Below are 21,120 nucleotides of genomic sequence, written 5' to 3'. Positions count from 1 at the left end.
TCTGGCATTTTGGCATTTCCTTCTCCCCAGTCTTCCTCCAGACTCTGGCACCTTGATTTCCGAATGACATGCAGAATTTGCTTTCATCCGAAAAAAGTACTTTGGACCACTGAGCAACAGTCCAGTGCTGCTTCTCTGTAGCCCAGGTCAGGCGCTTCTGCCGCTGTTTCTACTCCAGACTCAGTCCACTGCTTCCGCAGGTCCCCCAAGGTCTGGAATCGGCCCTTCTCCACAATCTTCCTCAGGGTCCGGTCACCTCTTCTCGTTGTGCAGCGTTTTCTGCCACACTTTTTCCTTCCCACAGACTTCCCACTGAGGTGCCTTGATACAGCACTCTGGGAACAGCCTATTCGTTCAGAAATGTCTTTCTGTGTCTTACCCTCTTGCTTGAGGGTGTCAATAGTGGCCTTCTGGACAGCAGTCAGGTCGGCAGTCTTACCCATGATTGGGGTTTTGAGTGATGAACCAGGCTGGGAGTTTTAAAGGCCTCAGGAATCTTTTGCAGGTGTTTAGAGTTAACTCGTTGATTCAGATGATTAGGTTCATAGCTCGTTTAGAGACCCTTTTAATGATATGCTAATTTTGTGAGATAGGAATTTTGGGTTTTCATGAGCTGTATGCCAAAATCATCCGTATTAAGACAATAAAAGACCTGAAATATTTCAGTTAGTGTGCAATGAATCTAAAATATATGAATGTTAAATTTTCATCATTACATTATAGAAAATAATGAACTTTATCACAATATGCTAATATTTTGAGAAGGACCTGTAGAACTCAGTGTATCAGAGTCCACTTCTACAGGCGGTCCTCCAGATATGAAGCAGATATAATTTTATTATCCAGTTTAAAGTGTTTTGGTCTGTTCTGTTAGCAACCATTTGTTTACATGAGTGAATGCTGGTCCGGTTATAGTGAACAGAACACGGGTCACAGGAACATGGTGGAGGATCCTTTAAAGCTGTAGCTCCATCTTCACCTTCTCTTATTTTAATAAATCCTTTGAATCTTTTTTGTTCAGAAATCCTGGATCTCTGTGAGCTTCTTATTTGGTAAGAGATCTTTTCCCTGTCACAAAAGTACTGGTTCTGGTCGGGTTGAACTGAAAATGCTGAAGTCAGGCTCTTAGGTAAGCTTGATTAGGTGGCCAGGCCTTTCAGGTTAACCTGAAGAGCTTATTGGTTAAATCGGACTCAGAACCAATCCAGGACTGAGGTGCGCCTCTTTCAGATCCTCAAACATTTTATTAAAAACTCAGACATGAAAGAAAAGTAAAAAACTGTCGAGTTCCATCAAATCAAACTGTTTATTTGACGCTTTTAATAAAAACATACAAAACCAGGGTTTTTAAAACATCACCTGGATTTCCTCATTATTTAAAGTATTATATTTAAAACATTCGGTGGTTGTGAATGATCAGAACCAGTACATTCTGCAACTTTTGCATCAGGCCTAAAATAATTTCCCAGCCCTGGAGGTCCATTAGAGGCTCAGCTGTATGCTCCCTTTTCATGGAAGGCCCAGAAGCAGTTCCTGTGCTTGTTCAGACACAGGTTCACTCTGCATTTGGAGCAGAACACATGTGAGAAGTGACTGACTGTGCAGTGCTTGCATCTCTGTCGTGTTCCCCATGTCGGTAAATGATCCACTCCATCCGTTCTGACATCCGGAGGGACAGCGATGGCTCGTCTTTTCCGGGGGACACCCGTCTCCCGTCCTACAGAGGACAGCGGTGCGCCGCACCCGATCCAACCTTTTTCCTGCACTTGTGAGAAAAGCACCAACAGAAGCTTGAGATCTTTGCAGTGGACTGAATTTCATCTTAGGCTGTGGCTGGTTTTGCTCTGTTTTGGACAGATTTAATACATGTATGACAGTAGTGGGACGCCACCTGCAGGACCTAAAGCTGAGCCTATAGACTGCAGACGACATGTTCCTTTAATTTATTGTATGACTTGAACAATAACATGTTTCTACAGGGCACTTTCCACAATCTACATATAAAAACTGTAACATTACACACTGATTCTTTACAACATCCATAAACATCACATTAAAAGTCCAATATAAACTCCAGAATAAATTACAGACAGTATTTGGATGTAATGGTGCATGCAGCCATCTTCGATTGTTTTTAAATCAAGCTGACAGTCTCCACTAGCTGTACTTGATTCCGCCACCAGAGGGCAGAAGACATGTATAGAATTTGGTTCTGCAGACCCAAGAGTCCAGTTCTAATCCTATTAAAAGATGCAGTGTATATAATATGAAACATTTGGTGTTTTTAAGGTGGAATATAGAGATTGAATGTAAGATATTATTCAAGTTTCAGCATTGTTTACATCGCTGCTCATATTTATCACCCCGCTGGTACAGATGTTAACATCTGTTACTGCACAACACCTGTTGCCTAGCAGCAAGAAGGTCTGTCTGTGTCATGTGACCTGCTCTGTGCTCAGAGAGCAGCTGAAACACCAGTCAGTAAATGTTAGGACCACCAGAAACATTTTATGAGCCAAATTATCAACAAGTCCTACAGTAAGGAGACGTAGTAATGTTAGCATGCTCCTACTATTAATGATAATAGAAATACATTTATCTATTAAGCACTTTACATGTTATCAGGGGCAGGAGAAACAAGAAGACTGAAGCTGTTTTAAGTCAGAAATACAGTGCCTTGCAAAAGTATTCATCCCCTTGGCTTTGGACCTTTTTTGTTACATTCCAACCTGTAATTTAAATGTTTTTAATCTTATGTGATGGATCTGCTCAAACAGTCTAAGTTGGAGAAGTGAAGTTAGAAACAAATATATAAAAACAAGAATAAAACAAAGAAAAACCTGAAAATTGGCATATGCAAATGTTTCCACACTCTTTGGTATGAAGCAACTAAAAGGTTCTGGTCACACCAATTATCTTAAAATGTCACATAATTAGTGAAATGAGTGAAGTGTCCCATGTCAGTAAAAACACACCTTCTATGAAATGCTTCAGAGGTTGCAGCACCACTAAGCAGGAGGCATCACACCATGAAGACCAAGGAGCTCTTCAGACAAGTCAGGGTGAGGTTATAAAAAAATATCCAGATCTTTGAAGTTCCCCTGGAGCTCCATCGGACCCATCATCGTCAGATGGAAAGCCCATGGTACCACAACAAACCTGCCAAGAGAGGGCTGCCCACCAGAACTCAGACTGGGCAAGGAGGCCAGTAATCGGGGAGGCAGCACAGAGACCAAAGGTAACACTGGAAAATAACATGGTAGGTTCTAAGTTTGCCAAAAGGCACGTAGGCGACTCCCCAGATGTACAGAGGAAGGAGCTCTGGTCAGATGAGGCTAAAATGTAGCTTTTCTGCTGTCAGGCACAAACCCAACACCTCCCATCACCCTAAGAACACCATCCCCACAGTTAAACATAGTGGTGGCAGCATCATGCTGTGGGGATGTTTTTCAGCAGCAGGAACTGGGAAACTGGTCCGAGTCGAGGGAGAGATGGATGGTGTTAAATACACTAATATTCTGGAGTGAAACCTGTCTGTCTGTGATCTGAGACAGAGGTTCACCTTCGAGCAGGACAATGACCTAGAGCATACCGGCCTAGTCAAAGTCCATGGGTAAAAGTCTCAGTGGGAAGATGTGGTTAGACTTGAAGAACGCTGTTCACATGTAAAAAACATCGAACATGAAGGAGCTGGAGCAGATTAGCCTTAGGAATGGACAAAATTCCCAGTGAGAAGATGTGGTGACCTCATGGAGACTGATCCAAAGGTCCTTGGAGCTGGAATTGCTCTACAACGTACTGACTTTAGGGGCGTGAACAGTTATGCAGGATGAAGGTTTCTGGTATTTCATCCAAGTCTTTACATGTTCAACGCTGTAGGAATGTTCTGTAAATGAAATGGTAAAAACTCTCACACATTTTAACTCCTGGTTGGGAAGCAACAAAACATGAAAAATACCGAGGGGGGGGTGAATACTTTTGCAAGGCAGTTAATTTAGAAACTAATGATAAAACTATCCTGGGCCCCTGGTCAGAATATCACAGCATCTTTCCGAACTTTGTTGACCCTGTGTTGGAACAGCATACGAAGGCCGACCTGCAGAACCTCCAGTCGGGACAAAGGATCTGTTGCTGTCGGGTAGAACAGAACCAGAACTGCAGCGTTCTGAATGTTATTGGAGATAAGCCGGACCCATTCACAACACTAGTGTCATTTCAGAGTATATACAGATCCTTCTCACAAAATTAGCATATCATTAAAAGGGTCTCTAAACGAGCTATGAACCTAATCATCTGAATCAACGAGTTAACTCTAAACACCTGCAAAAGATTCCTGAGGCCTTTAAAACTCCCAGCCTGGTTCATCACTCAAAACCCCAATCATGGGTAAGACTGCGGACCTGACTGCTGTCCAGAAGGCCACTATTGACACCCTCAAGCAAGAGGGTAAGACACAGAAAGAACTTTCTGAACGAATAGGCTGTTCCCAGAGTGCTGTATCAAGGCACCTCAGTGGGAAGTCTGTGGGAAGGAAAAAGTGTGGCAGAAAACGCTGCACAACGAGAAGAGGTGACCGGACCCTGAGGAAGATTGTGGAGAAGGGCCGATTCCAGACCTTGGGGGACCTGCGGAAGCAGTGGACTGAGTCTGGAGTAGAAACATCCAGAACCACTGTGCACAGGCGTGTGCAGGAAATGGGCTACAGGTGCCGCATTCCCCAGGTCAAGCCACTTTTGAACCAGAAACAGCGGCAGAAGCGCCTGACCTGGGCTACAGAGAAGCAGCACTGGACTGTTGCTCAGTGGTCCAAAGTACTTTTTTCGGATGAAAGCAAATTCTGCATGTCATTCGGAAATCAAGGTGCCAGAGTCTGGAGGAAGACTGGGGAGAAGGAAATGCCAAAATGCCAGAAGTCCAGTATCAAGTACCCACAGTCAGTGATGGTCTGGGGTGCCGTGTCAGCTGCTGGTGTTGGTCCACTGTGTTTTATCAAGGGCAGGGTCAATGCAGCTATCTATCAGGAGATTTTGGAGCACTTCATGTTTCCATCTGCTGAAAAGCTTTAAGGAGATGAAGATTTCATTTTTCAGCACAACCTGGCACCTGCTCACAGTGCCAAAACCACTGGTAAATGGTTTACTGACCATGGTATCACTGTGCTCAATTGGCCTGCCAACTCTCCTGACCTGAACCCCATAGAGAATCTGTGGGATATTGTGAAGAGAACGTTGAGAGACTCAAGACCCAACACTCTGGATGAGCTAAAGGCCGCTATCGAAGCATCCTGGGCCTCCATAAGACCTCAGCAGTGCCACAGGCTGATTGCCTCCATGCCACGCCGCATTGAAGCAGTCATTTCTGCAAAAGGATTCCCGACCAAGTATTGAGTGCATAACTGTACATGATTATTTGAAGGTTGACGTTTTTTGTATTAAAAACACTTTTCTTTTATTGGTCGGATGAAATATGCTAATTTTGTGAGATAGGAATTTTGGGTTTTCATGAGCTGTATGCCAAAATCATCCGTATTAAGACAATAAAAGACCTGAAATAGTTCAGTTAGTGTGCAATGAATCTAAAATATATGAATGTTAAATTTTCATCCTGACATTATGGAAAATAATTAACTTTATCACAATATGCTAATATTTTGAGAAGGACCTGTATGTGACTTTAATTGTACTGATGAATCGGACTGGCAGTAGGTTTCAGATGGAGCCCGATCTTAAATGCATCACATCAGTACCAGAGACCCAAAAGTGAATGCTAAGAGTCAGTGACTGGATGCAATCTACTGGGTTTCCTTACATAGAAAACATTTGAACCAGTTTGAATAATAAACTGAACTTGGATGCGTTGTTTGATGACTAGGATTAAGTGGAGTGGATATACCGGACCTGGACTGTGCCTGCATGAGTGGATTAAAGCGACCCGAGACGAAGTCTTGTGAATTGGCTCGTTATAAATTTACTGGATGAAAAATGAAACTGTTTGTAGTTTATTAGAAGACTTTGGTGTAAAGTAGAACAAATCTAGAATCCAAAAAGTACAACTTTAGAGACTAAAACTGTAAATTAAAGGTAGAGGTTGTTTTGCCTCTCCTCCGAATAATCCAGACAGTTCCCAGCAGAGCTTACCCTCCCACTGGTGTGTTTAACTGGTTTGTTTTACAGCAGCATCTTTCCTCACACTGATTTGTTCTGCCTGAACTCTCCGGGTGTGCAGCAGAAATGTGACGCGGCTGCAGAGGAGCGTGAGGCTGATCAGAGGCGCTGAGCGCAGCTGCAGCAGATCAACGTGGGATTCAAGGTGAATTCAGACACGACCACCTCGTGTCTGTGCTTCATTTATGTTACATTATCCATAACGGAAGATCTGGGTTGGGATATTTCAATTCAAGTTCAGGATGGGTCTCTATATTATTGGATGTTTTATTTCCTCCCAGAACAGATCCTTTAATGAATAAATATGGTTCCAGAACCGGTTCCGACGGCGCTGGATTTAAAGCAGCTCTGATGCTCAGTGTCACTCCCCGACTAACTGATGTTTGAGAAACTTTCTGGCGTGTGAACTTTCATGTGCTGCAGCAGGTAACTGCTCCTGTTGAAGCCCCGCCCACACAGCGCACATGAATACATCCTGTCCCCCGTGTGTGTGACCGAGTGCTGTTTGAGAGAGGACTTGTCGGTGAAGCGTTTCCCACACGTCGCGCAGACGTACGGCCGCTCCCCCGTGTGGCTCCTGCAGTGGACCATCAAACTGCTTCTGTGTTTGAAAACCTTCCCGCACGTCTGGCAGGAAAACGGCGCCTCGTTCGTGTGCGTCCTCATGTGGACCCGTAAGTTAGACTTGAAGGTGAACGCTTTCTGACACGTGGGACAGGAGAAGGGCTTCTCACCTGTGTGGATTCTGTAATGAGCCCTCAGCTCAGACGCTTTGTTAAACGCTTTGCCACAAACGTCACATTTAAGAGTCCAGTCCGATCTGTCAGCTTTGTTCTGGTTCTCACTGTTCCTGTTCCTGTTCAGCTCCGGATTGCCGGCAGATTCTGAGTGTTTGGACCAGCTTCCTCCCTGATCTCGGCTCTCAGCTCCAGAAACGGCGTCAAACAGAAACCGGTGTCTGCTTGGTTCCGGTTCACTGTGGGAACTTCCTTCACAAGTCAAAGCCAATATCAGAGTGTCAGCCTCCTGCTTCAGCCCCACCTGCTCTTCCTCCTGACTGATGCAGAGCTCTTCATCTTCCTGTTTCACCTGTGGACGTTCTGGATCCTCCTGGTCCAGGCTGGAGTTCTCCTCCTGGGTCCTGAGGTGCTGGTTTGCAGGAAACCCCTCCTCCACATAGGGGAAAGGCTGCGGCAGGTCTGGAGAGAGAAGGTGAGCAGAATCAGAGTTCATATTCTGATGCACAAACGGGAGAAAATCGCGTTTTAACCACTTGATTGGGTCGGTATTAGGATCCAGAGGAGGGGAGAACCTTCCTAATGTTTATTTATTAATCTTATTTTCCTACAAGCAGAACTATGGTTTGGTTTTCTAAGGTTGTAACCCAGGTTGGTATCTGACGGCTGACACCATAAAACAGAAATAAAGACATAAATCAATAAAAGCCGGACCCAGGTGGAAACCTTACGCCTCATGACGGCCAAAGAACCTCCATCTTGTCTGACCCCAGACACCCCGCTCCGGTGTCTCCGGTTCAATCAGGGGGATCCCAAGGTGTTCCCAGGCAGGAAGGGAAATAAAGTGAGTTCTGGGTCTGCCCCATCTGAACAGAGGAGCCGCAGCTTCACTCTGAGATCCCCCTGGATGAAGATGATCTTCACTTCCATCTCTAAGGTGGAGCTCGGTCATCCTACAGACATTTCAGCCCCATTCTAATCTGACAATTAGATTATTATTATCATTATAGCATTCACTAGTGAAATCATGAAGATTACGAGTTTTAACGGACTTATTCTGGTCCTGATGAGTTCCATTATCTCCATGTTGGGCTTTCATAGTTTCACATCCGTTCAGAACCTCTTCATACCACATCATCTCATTGAGAAAGATACTGAAATGTTTTATTTATCAGTTTAAGATCAAATTTCATTTCCGAGCTCCAACCTTTAGATTTTGACTTGGAAACCAGTCTGGTGACACAAACTTTAAAAGAAGGATGGTCACAATATTTTAGAGACAGCTATTTTTTAACAATAATAAACATTTATATCAAAGGTGTTCCAGCCAACATGTGTATGAGGGCCTGAGAAGGATTTTGCTCAGGTGGAGTGTGTCCAAAGTAGGCCTGGGCTTATAATGGCCTTCGTGGGTTGACCCCAACACCACCACTAGCTGGGTATCCTGTGTATTTAATTTAATTTTAATTTATGCGTCTGAACTGGATATTAAGGAAATCTGTTAGAGTATCTTATCACCATTTGGGTCCCCTTTTTACCCAGAGTTGGCCTGCATCTAACCTATTTGGGTTGTTAACACTGGGCCCGGTTCTACCCATATTGGTTTCATATATAAATGTTGGTAAGGTGGTTGGATCAGGTTGTGGACCCGTCTCTATGCAGAACCCCACCGGAGCCTCCTCACTGGTATGAGAACAGGCTTGTCAGGATGCTGAGATTTCCAGACGGTGTATCAGCCACCACGTGATTTATGTTTAATCGATGCTTATTAACGTGGTTAGTGACGTAATAAACTCAAAGAGATCTGACAAATTGTCCCTGGGCGCCCCAGGCATAAATTCATGAAGGAAACTCCTCCCTCACCGCTTTGTTTTCTCTTCTGGACGGGTTATCCACCGGCTGACTGTTAAGGATTGGACCGCTGCTCAACTCTATCTTCGTCTTTCAGCCCAAATATGTTCTGCAGGCCCAATGAAGTCCAGATGCTGGACGGGTTTCACTGTAACCTTCCCAGAAGGTACAGATTAAAACTCCAGCTTACTGAAGACCTGAATGTGTAGGTCTTCCTGAAACACCCTGGATAAAACCTCCAGCCCCACCGTCACCCTCAAACGCGCAGGCCCTCTGCAGACCTCCTGACCTGTTCTCTGGAAGCTGCTGTCCGGTCTCCAGGTGACATCCAGCAGTCTGCGCTGACGGTCCATCTCTTCTTCGTACTGGACGATGGTTCTCTCAAACACTCCGAAGATCTCCTCAGCAGCAGCAGTTAGCCGCTCGCTGATGAAGTCTCTCAGATGCTGAACTGAAGACATGCTGGAAACAAACACGGTCTGATAGCGGAGCTGCAGCGCAACAATGGAGGTTCACTGCTAGCTGTTGACATCACGTGACCAGCCTTACTAATTATCGCCCCCTACTGGTCTGGAGTGTAAACGAGCTGCTGATTTCAGCCTCTTGCAGTTTTCCGCCATCCTCGTTAAATTTCGTCTAAATTACTTTGTCATTTATTTGAGCATTTCTATATATCCATATGTAAAAAAATATGTTTTTATATTTATCTATAAAAAATTTTCTCAGAGCTAATTCTCCATCCAGGTCGTACAGAGACGCTGAACTGTCATCATGATTTTAAATACATTTATTTAAAAAACTGTCAACAAAATGAACCACCTCCAAAAAAAAGATACCCGAAATGTATTCACTCCAGACAATATTACTGCTTCAGCTGGAACATTTACAACAATTTGGATAAAAAAAACAGAGATTCCAAACTGAAAACCTTCTGCTTTGCTCCTTTTTCCTCCTTTCAAACAAGAGGAAACACAAACTTCAGAACTCAAATAAGAAAAATCATCAGAGAGATGAGGAACACCATGTTTAAGAACAGAATATCTCCTATTCATATTGTTGAAGCGCAGCTTTAAGGCGCGAGAAGCAGAATGTTTTGTAATCACTGGTTGGTTTCTTCCTGCAGCTCAGCTGCAGCCTGTCCCATGTGAATCTAAATGTGGCACCTCAGGTGATCCCTCCTCATGAAGCCTTTCCCACACGTGCTGCATGCATGAGGCCTCGAGCCCGTATGGACACGCGTGTGCTTGGACAGCGCCGACTGCAGAGAGAAGGTCTTCCCGCAGGTTTTGCAGAAGTGCGGCTTGTCGTCTGTGTGATTCCTGACGTGACGGGACATGCTGCTTCTGCGCTTGAAGCGCACGCCGCATGTGTCGCAGCCAAACGGCTTCTCACCCGTGTGGGTCATGACGTGCCTTCGGAAGTGGTTGCCGCTGGTGAAGCCTTTCCCGCAGGTCGGGCACAGGTATGGCCTGTCCCCAGTGTGAACCATCATGTGGCGCAACAAGTGGCTGCGGTTGCTAAAGCCTTTCTCACAAGTTCCGCAGGAATGTGGCTTTTCGCCGGTGTGGATCATCATGTACTTTTTGAGCGATGACACATGGGAAAATGTTTTTCCACAGGTTTGGCAGAAGTACGGCCTCTCGTCTGAGTGGGTTGTACTGTGACTCAGGAAACTGCTCCTAAAGCGGAAATTTCGGCCGCATATTTTACAGGAAAACGGCTTCTCGTCCGTGTGCATCCTCGTGTGGACCAACATGTTATGCTTCTCTCGGAAGGCTTTCTTACAGGTTTTACAGGAATATGGTTTTTCATTCGTGTGGCTTCTGTAATGAGACATTAATTTAGAGGCTTTGGTGAACATTTTTCCACAAACGTCACATTTCAGAGACCAGTTTCTCCCTTCAGCTTTGCTCTGGTTCTTTGTCCCCTGCAGCTCTGTACTTCCAGATGATCCATAGTCTTTAGACCTGCTTCCATCCTGATCTTGGATTTTGGCTTCAGGTTTGCTCTCAGACAGGAGCTGGTCCTGGTCTGGTTCCGAGTTCAAACTTCCTTCACGAGAGGAAGTCATCGTCAGGGTCTTAGCTTCCTGCTTTAGAACCAGGTTCTCTTCCTTCTGAGTGACACAGAGCTCTTCATGTTCCTCTTTAACCTGTGGAACATCTGGTTCATCATGCTCATCTTCAATCTCTGTACCTTGCGTATCCTTTTGGTCCATGTTGGAATTAATCCCCTGGTTCCTGATCTGCAGGTCAGCATGAATCACCTCTTTCTTACAGAGAAAATGCTGTGGAAGTTCTGGAGGGAGAAAACAGAAATTATGATGCACCAACAGGAAAGAGTCGATTAACTGACCAGCTGCAAGGTTTTTTTAAACCTAATGCAAAAACATGTAGAATCTGTCCTTCAGGAAGACCTTCAGGTATTTTTTACTTTGGTACAAAACAATAAATCACAGATCTTATAAAAAAAAAACTGAACTCAAAGTAATTTATTGAATCAATTAATGTAGAGCATTGTACTGCATCTAGTGAAGAAAAAGGCAGAATCAGCCTTTAATTTATCATTTGTCTAATTCAGCACAAACCAACACAGTGATGCCATTGTACCTGTTCTGCACCTGGTTGTAAAACACCTGAAGAGTCCCTCAGCATATTTCACTGATTTTAGCTCTGCTTGTAATGCCATTCAGAAACACTTCTTTAAAAGATCAGAAAAGACTGATCCAGCTGAATGTGAGCCCATGTTCAGTGAGGTGGTGCGAGGGTGCTGCAACGCATCTCCCTCTCTAGGGGGAAGCACACTTACACTGGCAGACAGGAAGCTTGTGTTCATCTTATAATTGGCAACTAATGAAAACACCAAATTCAGTATCTCAGAAAATTTGAATATTGTGAAAAGGTTCTAATTGAAGACCCTTGGTGCCGCACTCTAATCAGTTAATTAACTCAAACCACCCGCAAAGGCCTTTAAATGGTCTCTCAGTCTAGTTCTGGAAGCTACACAATCAGGGGGAAGATGGCTGACTTGACAGTTGTCCAAAAGACGACTATTGACACGTTGACCAAGGAGGGCAAGACACAAAAGGTCATTGCTAAAGAGGCTGGCTGTTCACAGAGCTTTGAGTCCAAGCACATTAATAGAGGTGAAGGGAAGGAAAAGATATGGTAGAAAAAAGTGTACAAGCAATAGGGATAACCGCACCCTGGAGAGGATTGTGAAACAAAACCTAGACAAAAATGTGGGGGAGATTCACAAAGAGTGGACTGCAGCTGGAGTCGGTTCTTCCAGAACCACCACCCACAGACGTATGCAAGACATGGGTTTCAGCCGTCGCATTTCTTGTGTCAAGCCAGTCCTGAAGAAGAGACGGCATCAGAAGCATCTTGCCTGGACTAAAGACTGAAAGGACTGGGCTGCTGCTGAGTGGTCCAAAGTTATGTTCTATGATGAAAGTAAATGTTAAATTTCCTTTGGAAATCAAGGTCCCAGAGTCTGGAGGAAGAGAGGAGAGAGAGAGAATCCATGTTGCTTGAGGTCCACTGTAAAGTTTCCACAGCCAGTGATGGGTTGTGGTGCCATGTCATCTGCTGGTGTTGGTCCGCTGCGTTTTCTGAGGTCCGAGGTCAACACAGCCATCTACCAGGAAGTTTCAGAGCTCTTCATGCTTAATGCTGTTGACCAACTTTATGGAGATGCAGATTTCATTTTCCAACAGGACCTGGCACCTGCAGCCAAAGCTACCAGTACCTGGTTTAAGGACCATGGTATCCCTGTTCTTCATTGGCCGACAAACTCGCCTGACCTTAACCCTGTAGAAAATCTATGGGGTATTGTGAAGAGGAAGATGCAATACGCCAGACCCAACCAACCAGAAGAAGAGCTGAAGGCCACTATCAGAGCAACCTGGACTCTCATAACACCTGAGCAGTGCCACAGACTGATTGGCTCCATGCCACGCCGCATTGCTGCAGTAATCTAGGCAAAAGAAGCCCCAACTAAGTACTGAGTGCTGTACATGCTCATACTTTTCATGTTCATAATTTTCAGTTGGCCAACATTTATAAATATCCTTTTTTTGACAGCAACGACCTTCTCTGTTCGTGTGAACATCTTTGAAATAACAAATGAATAAAATAATCAGGACCTCTTGCAGCCTGTCAAGGTCATTGTTTCGTTTTCTGAACGCAACGCCAGTCAGAAACGGTCGTCACATCATCTCTCCAGACAGCAGGACGCACGAAACCGTTTTTAATGAATGAAGAACTTTTGTTTTACTTTTTCTTTTATTAAAGACAATATGGTTAATATGAAAAAGCAGACGTTCTGCAAAAACTGTTCAACAACATAACAACAAAACAGAAGACAATTTATTTTATTTTATAATTTTCTTTATTTTAATAAAAAACATTACATCTGATAAATCAGATTTACAATGAAAACACGGCTGTTTATCATTATTCTAACGGTTTGTGTATCAATGTATAAAATTGTTGTTGGGATTATTTGTGATGTAGTAATAGTCTATAACATGAACATATTTGGTATTTCCGGGCTATATTTGATCTCGGTTCAGTGACATGAGGTGAGGTCTTAGAGTCGGATGTACAAATATATGAACCCAATATAGAAACTGATATTTAATTGTTTTTAACTCAGTTAAAACTTAGTTGGTTTTAAAGCCTTTAATTATGCTTTAATTAATTCTATACTGTTCAACAATATGACAGCAAGAAAAACTAAACTTTTCATATAAGGTCAAATTTGATTATCTAAAATTATTTTTTATTTTTTGCTGATCCTGCGGCTCCTCCATGGGTTGCAGGAGGAACTGTGACCCGATCCAGAGGCTGCGGGTTCAGCAGAACTGGAGCAAAACCACAAAGGAGCGTCTTCGGCCACGGATGGTGAAGGAAGTCGTCCACTCCTGACGGTGGATCCTCCTGTGGACTCGATGAGAACCACAGCTAGCCTGGCGCTGCGTGTTTTCCCGTGTAATGAACAGATGCCCTCTGCTCTAGCAGCCTGAAGCATGCAGGAGGTTGTTGCGTCATTTTGATCCAGCTGCTGATGTTTTTCCATCTATTATATTCTGCTCCTACTTTTCTGGACTGTTACAGTTTGTTAAGCTGTGACGTCACTGTCCACAGCAGCAGGTTTGTCATGTCAGCCTCCACCCTGATGGGATTATTTATCCTCCCTGTTCATTTGCGCAGAGTGCCGCTGACTGCGTATTTACGCACTCGAAGCCTTTCTGCTTCTCTTTACGCTTCTCTCTTACGAATCTGGGGTTACATAACCCCATAACTATGAGAATAGGTACATCCCTTTAAGGTCTTGGGTTTACTGGTTTCTAAAGGCTGAAGAAAAAACGTCTTCTTCAGGAACCATTTGTCCGGCCTCATCATTTATACTGAGACCAGGTGAGCCCCACTCAGCAGGTAGCAGGAGGAATAAACAAAGTGGTCAAAATACATCAACAGAGACTTTTAAAGAGGGAACAGCAGGAAGGAGGTTTCTGGACTAAACCCCCCACTATAGCAAGACCCTAAAAACGCCCCTAAAGTACGCACCAACATTATAGTGTGACAAAACTGAGTGACGCAACACCCCCACGGCCCACCACCTTTAAAATGAATCCGGCACCGTTGCTTGGTGCCAGAAATGGCATGGGTCCATTTTAAGGTATGGCACTGCATGCTGGTTTGGTAGCTTAACTGTAAAATGAAAAGCTCAGATTTTAACTTTAAGACAGCAGGACAGATTATGGGTATGAGAGCTCCGCTAACTCCTCAAGATCCGTCTGAACAGGCAGACTGGAGTTCTTCTCTGTAAGCAGAACCAGAACCAGAGCAAGCATTCAAAGCATTTATTCCTTTATCAGTTAACGTCATTAATGAACACATAGCACGAGATCTGGAAGAAACAAAGAGACTTTGACTTTTCAAGAAAATCATCATTATTAAGGATGAAACAGTCCAAAAATCACGATTCCGTAGGATTTCTGCTCACATCAATCAAGAGAAACAAATTAGGATGGATGGATGGATGGATGAATGGATGGATGAGTGGACAGAGCTGGATGGATGAACGGATGGATGGATGAATGGATGGATGGATGAGTGGACAGAGATGGATGGATGGATGGATGAACGGATGGATGGATGAATGGATGGATGAGTGGACAGAGATGGATGGATGGATGAACGGATGGATGGATGAATGGATGGATGGATGAGTGGACAGAGATGGATGGATGGATGGATGAATGGATGGATGGATGAATGGATGGATGGATGAGTGGACAGAGCTGGATGGATGGATGAACGGATGGATGGATGAATGGATGGATGGATGAGTGGACAGAGATGGATGGATGGATGGATGAATGGATGGATGAGTGGACAGAGATGGATGGATGGATGGATGAATGGATGGATGGATGAATGGATGGATGGATGAGTGGACAGAGATGGATGGATGGATGGATGAACGGATGGATGGATGAACGGATGAGTGGACAGAGATGGATGGATGGATGGATGAATGGATGGATGAGTGGACAGAGATGGATGGATGGATGGATGAATGGATGGATGAGTGGACAGAGCTGGATGGATGAACGGATGGATGGATGAATGGATGGATGGATGAGTGGACAGAGATGGATGGATGGATGGATGAACGGATGGATGGATGAATGGATGGATGAGTGGACAGAGATGGATGGATGGATGGATGAACGGATGGATGGATGAATGGATGGATGAGTGGACAGAGATGGATGGATGGATGGATGAACGGATGGATGGATGAATGGATGGATGAGTGGACAGAGATGGATGGATGGATGGATGAATGGATGGATGAGTGGACAGAGATGGATGGATGGATGGATGAATGGATGGATGGATGAATGGATGGATGGATGAGTGGACAGAGATGGATGGATGGATGGATGAACGGATGGATGAATGGATGAGTGGACAGAGATGGATGGATGGATGGATGAACGGATGGATGGATGAATGGATGGATGGATGAGTGGACAGAGATGGATGGATGGATGGATGAACGGATGGATGGATGAATGGATGGATGGATGAGTGGACAGAGATGGATGGATGGATGGATGAACGGATGGATGGATGAACGGATGGATGGATGAATGGATGGATGAGTGGACAGAGATGGATGGATGGATGGATGGATGAGTGGACAGAGATGGATGGATGGATGGATGAACGGATGGATGGATGAGTGGACAGAGATGGATGGATGGATGGATGAACGGATGGATGGATGAATGGATGGATGAGTGGACAGAGATGTGTTGGGACCACAGCCATGGTTACAACATTAAAACTCCGGTACAAACTTTTCTGGAACTTTCAAAATAAATTGCATTTAACCGACTTCCAGCACAACTTCAGAAGGGGGAAGGAGGGTAACAGCGGACTTCCCATGATGCCACTGCCCGTATAAAACCTCACCTTTCCAATGGTCCTTTCTCCACCATCCGGACTCTGTTTGAGGCTGGCCGGAGAGGAACAGCGCGCTAATGTCTCTTTGCAGGCAAACAGACATAAACGCTTCAACTGGATCCAAGAGTGTCATAAGATCCCGCGATCATATCCACAAGTTAAGTACGGATGAATCATGGTTTGTGTACCCAATATTTATTCATAAAAAGGGGAAATTAAGGTATTGTGGATGCTTAAAGCTTTGTTTGTTAGATTAAAAGTGTTATTATTGTTTTTACCATTATAAGATGAATACTATGAAGAATTGTTCACTCTGAGTAAACATGCAAGCTGTTTGGAAACAGATTACATTAGGGAAAAGTTCTTGGTGAGAGGAAAAAGTAATGGGCTTGTTATTGCAGTTCAGCCAGGAAATCTTGTGATACCCTGACTCTGTCAGGTCAAAGTGACATTAGAAGTTTTGCATCCAGATACGTAATGAGAATGCTGTTGTAAACATTCACGTAGGCCAATCCGATTTCTTCCAGATGTTGGGCTGAAGTTGGATTCCCAGAAAAGCGATAGAGAAGCAATGTTGTAGCTGCCAAGAAGTTTTACGTAAATGACTGATGATTTCAATTGGTCAAGAGGACCCCAATACACACCAATGCTTTGTATCTGTATAAAACTGACTTTCAAGGACTGAAAGGTTGGGATTCTTTGGGATTTTGAATGAAGATGTATGTGTTTCAAATAAAAGGTCCCCCGCGTCGGCTCTTGAGAGGAAACCAGTCAGTTGTCTCTTCATCATTTTTAAATTAGTGAACTTTCTTCTCCTAAAGTATAAGCATTGCCTGACTTTCTCTCTGAGGCCTGCAGAAGCAAACTGTGTCACAGAGAAGTCCCTGCAGAGACGCTGTCTCTACGAAGCCAAGTGGAGCGGTTTTCCCAGTCTGAAAGTAGGACAACAGGAGCCGCATCCCCGTGGTAACGTGCAGGGTGGTCGGCCCGACAGCGAGCCCCCCAACAGCTTCGGAGGTTAGCTGAAGCTAACCTTCCTTCAAAGTGGACGTTTCTTCAAACTTCGTTGTCACCTGGACAACTCCTCAGCACGGTTCATACGAGGTTAGGGTTTGGGCAGAGTAATAGAGAAAGATTTATGATCTGAACGTTTTTCATTTTATGAAGTTTGGTTTTGTTTGTGTTGAACTCAGCTATCTTGGTGCTAGCAGAATAATATCTGCAGCACACGTGTTCAGTTTTGTGTTCTTTGTCTGTATGTTTTAAAAGTTAAGACAAACTTTATTTAAAGGGTGATTTTGAACACAGAAGATTGATCATAACGCGCCGTCCGTGCTTGTGCATTTTAACCCTTTTATTGACGGTATTTTAAAGGTGTGGGTTGGATTCTGGTGCTAAGCTATTAGCTTCTTTGTTAGCTTTAACTGCTAACAGCTAAGAACACGTGCTTGTTGCTAAATAATATTTACCCAGAAAGGTTTAGTTTTCAATCCAGTAAATAATATTTCCCTAAAATTATTTTACTAAACTTGATAACTAAGTAACACAATTAAGCCCCATTTCTTTAGAAAGATTTGGCTCTTTTCCAAAAATATTTCCTTAAATATTTTACCATTTCCTTTAATAATATTTCTTTAAATATTATTTTAATAAATAAAGGCAGCTAATTAGACACTGTTGAGAATTAGTCATCCAGAAGGTTGGTTTTATTCAGCAGATCATTATTTAAAACATTATTTTATCAAAATAATATTTTATCTGATCTTGCATCACTCTTTCAATCAACTTGTTTATATTGTACATAGTCCATTAGTCTTCATTATTCTTTAATTCTGCTTGGTAGTTTAGTTGGATTGTTTTAGCAAAGTAAAGAGTTTATTGATTAAAATATGTTTGACTTTGAGTTGACTTATTTTTGTTAATAAATTCTTGTATTTTAAGAAATTGTGTGAATTCATTCCATATATGTGCAGAGTTTATGCTGTTCAATAATGTCAGAGCTCGTCTCACACCTTTCTATTTTGTCCTAAAACCATCACCTTACTGGGCTGGTATTCACAGGACAATCCTTAACAGACCGGAATATTATTTGGTAAAATATTAATATTAAATAATATTCTCAGATTCATAATCACAACAGATGAATGGATGAGTGAACAGAGATGGATGGATGAGTGGACAGAGATGGATGGATGAGTGGACAGAGATGGATGGATGAGTGGACAGAGATGGATGGATGAGTGGACAGAGATGGATGGATGAGTGGACAGAGATGGATGGATGGATGAGTGGACAGAGATGGATGGATGGATGGATGAGTGGACAGAGATGGATGGATGAGTGGACAGAGATGGATGGATGGATGGATGAGTGGACAGAGATGGATGGATGAGTGGACAGAGATGGATGGATGGATGGATGAGTGGACCGAGATGGATGGATGGATGGAAGGATGGATGAGTGGACAGAGATGGATGGATGAGTGGACAGAGATGGATGGATGAGTGGACAGAGATGGATGGATGGATGGATGAGTGGACAGAGATGGATGGATGAGTGGACAGAGATGGATGGATGGATGGATGAGTGGACAGAGATGGATGGATGAGTGGACAGAGATGGATGGATGGATGGATGAGTGGACCGAGATGGATGGATGGATGGAAGGATGGATGAGTGGACAGAGATGGATGGATGAGTGGACAGAGATGGATGGATGAGTGGACAGAGATGGATGGATGAGTGGACAGAGATGGATGGATGGATGGAAGGATGGATGAGTGGACAGAGATGGATGGATGAGTGGACAGAGATGGATGGATGGATGGATGAGTGGACAGAGATGGATGGATGAGTGGACAGAGATGGATGGATGGATGAGTGGACAGAGATGGATGGATGGATGGATGGATGGATGGATGAGTGGACAGAGATGGATGGATGAGTGGACAGAGATGGATGGATGGATGGATGGATGGATGAGTGGACAGAGATGGATGGATGAGTGGACAGAGATGGATGGATGAGTGGACAGAGATGGATGGATGAGTGGACAGAGATGGATGGATGGATGGATGGATGGATGAGTGGACAGAGATGAATGAATGAGTGGACAGAGATGGATGGATGGATGGATGAGTGGACAGAGATGGATGGCATAGAGAATAAAGTCTGGATTTATAATTTTTTTTCCTTGCTTTATTTCCTTTTCTATTCTTATCCAGACCTGGACATTCCTTGAAATAACGGTTTAGGAATCTTGAAAATAAAAAAAATATTAACCATAAATGTAGTAAATAACAATGCGCCATAAAGCCATCAATAGTTGAACTTTTACAAAAACTATTTGATTTAAATGTTTAAGCATGTAAATAACTATCATTTAACTAATATACAGCAACAGGCCGGTCTGAAGAAGGCCAAATATATCGCTTAAGAAAGCTTTGATGATTAATAAATCGTTGGAATCATTTTTAGGGTTTTTCTGTTTTACGAGCTGACTCGAACGCACCGTGAGTTTATACGCGGTCGTAAAACGCGGTGCAGAGGCGCAAATGGTGGGAAACATCCCAACACACCGCCGGCAACCCACTGGAGGATTCACCTGCCCTCATTTTACCTGAACCGGACCAAGTGAACTGACCCAGAACTCTCCCACCTGCAGCTCCTCACCTGTCCTGTCCAGGTGGACCTACGGTTTCCAGGTGACATCCAGCAGTCTGCGCTGACGGTCCATCTCTTCTTCGTACTGGACGATGGTTCTCTCAAACACTCCGAAGATCTCCTCAGCAGCAGCAGTTAGCCGCTCGCTGATGAAGTCTCTCAGATGCTGAACTGAAGACATGCTGGAAACAAACACGGTCTGATAGCGGAGCTGCAGCGCAACAATGGAGGTTCAGACTTCTTCTTAAACTACAGTTAGAGATATTTACACTACCGCCCCCTCCTGGTAGACCAGCGATCTGCTGCTCCTACTCTGCTGAAGTCCTCACAGGCTGAGATGATTCAGCTGCCTTGAAGAACCTGAAAGATGGTTCATCGTGTTCACATGAGCTTAACGCAATGAAGCTCATGAGACAAACAATCTCCTTCTTTTTTAGGTTTCATGCAAAGTTTCAATATATTTGAACTCAAAAATACTTTATTAATCCCAAAGGGAAATTAAATGTAGCTGTTACTCATTTCTTCAAAGTTTCTTCAGAGAGTTGTCGTAGATGCTGATGGCTGTGGGCAGGAGGGATCTCCTGTAGAGGTCAGTATTACAGCAGATCTGAAGAAACCTCTGACTGAAAACACTGTTGTATGACAGATGAAAAAGGATGCTCAGGGTTCTCCATAATGTTCTTCATTTTACAAATAATCCTCATCTCCGGAGGTTCCAGAGCAGTCTTCAGAACAGACTAGCCTTCTTTATCAGCTTGTTGAACTTCTGATGCTGCTACCCCAGCAGATGATGGCAGGAAAGATCACACTCTCCACAGCAGATTATAGAAGATCTGTGGCATTTTACTGAAAACACTGAAGGACCTACATAGACGAACCCCAACCCTTCCAAGGGTGGGACAACCAGTTACATCAAGCGCGGTGGAGAAGGGTTGATGATTTGGGCTTGTTTTGCAGCCACATAACCTAGACACCTTGTAGTCATTGAGTGGACCATGACTTCCTCTTATTACAAAGTATTCTATGGTCAAATGTGAGTCCATCTGTCCAACAGCTGCTGCTTGGTCTAACCTGGGTCACCAACAGGACAACAATCCCAAACACAGCAGGAGATCTACAACAGGGTGGCTGAAAAAAATCAAAGTTCTGCAATGGCCTACTCAAAGTCCAGACCTCAACTCGGTGGAAATTCTGTGGAGAACAGTGTTTGTCTAAGTATGC

General features: G+C 43.9%; 2 protein-coding genes across 2 annotated transcripts; both read right to left on the bottom strand.

Moving 5' to 3' along the window:
- Positions 1–5,982: 5,982 nt before the first annotated feature.
- Positions 5,983–9,320, bottom strand: LOC124866922 (zinc finger and SCAN domain-containing protein 32-like). The gene is made up of 2 exons (XM_047362974.1): positions 9,042–9,320; positions 5,983–7,363 (listed from the first exon to the last, which is right to left on the bottom strand). The coding sequence occupies exons 1-2, from the start codon at positions 9,211–9,213 to the stop codon at positions 6,537–6,539; spliced, it is 999 nt and encodes a 332-aa protein (XP_047218930.1). The 5' UTR covers positions 9,214–9,320; the 3' UTR covers positions 5,983–6,536.
- A 204-nt stretch (positions 9,321–9,524) lies between these two features.
- On the bottom strand, positions 9,525–20,045 carry LOC124866920 (zinc finger protein 239-like). The gene is made up of 2 exons (XM_047362973.1): positions 19,909–20,045; positions 9,525–11,050 (listed from the first exon to the last, which is right to left on the bottom strand). The coding sequence occupies exon 2, from the start codon at positions 10,968–10,970 to the stop codon at positions 9,903–9,905; it is 1,068 nt and encodes a 355-aa protein (XP_047218929.1). The 5' UTR covers positions 10,971–11,050; positions 19,909–20,045; the 3' UTR covers positions 9,525–9,902.
- Positions 20,046–21,120: the final 1,075 nt, after the last annotated feature.

Source organism: Girardinichthys multiradiatus, chromosome 4, assembly GCF_021462225.1.
Source record: "Girardinichthys multiradiatus isolate DD_20200921_A chromosome 4, DD_fGirMul_XY1, whole genome shotgun sequence".
Lineage (NCBI taxonomy): Eukaryota > Metazoa > Chordata > Actinopteri > Cyprinodontiformes > Goodeidae > Girardinichthys > Girardinichthys multiradiatus.
Note: the sequence above shows the minus strand (reverse complement) of the source record. Positions and strands in the feature narration are given on the sequence as shown.

Excerpts from the sequence above, each read along its gene's own strand:
- LOC124866922 (XM_047362974.1), bottom strand. The coding sequence starts at position 9,213 with ATGTCTTCAGTTCAGCATCTGAGAGACTTCATCAGCGAGCGGCTAACT. Across the intron at positions 7,364-9,041 it reads CAGCAGCTTCCAGAGAACAG|ACCTGCCGCAGCCTTTCCCC; the intron begins GTCAGGAGGTCT and ends TTCTCTCTCCAG.
- LOC124866920 (XM_047362973.1), bottom strand. The coding sequence starts at position 10,970 with ATGGACCAAAAGGATACGCAAGGTACAGAGATTGAAGATGAGCATGAT.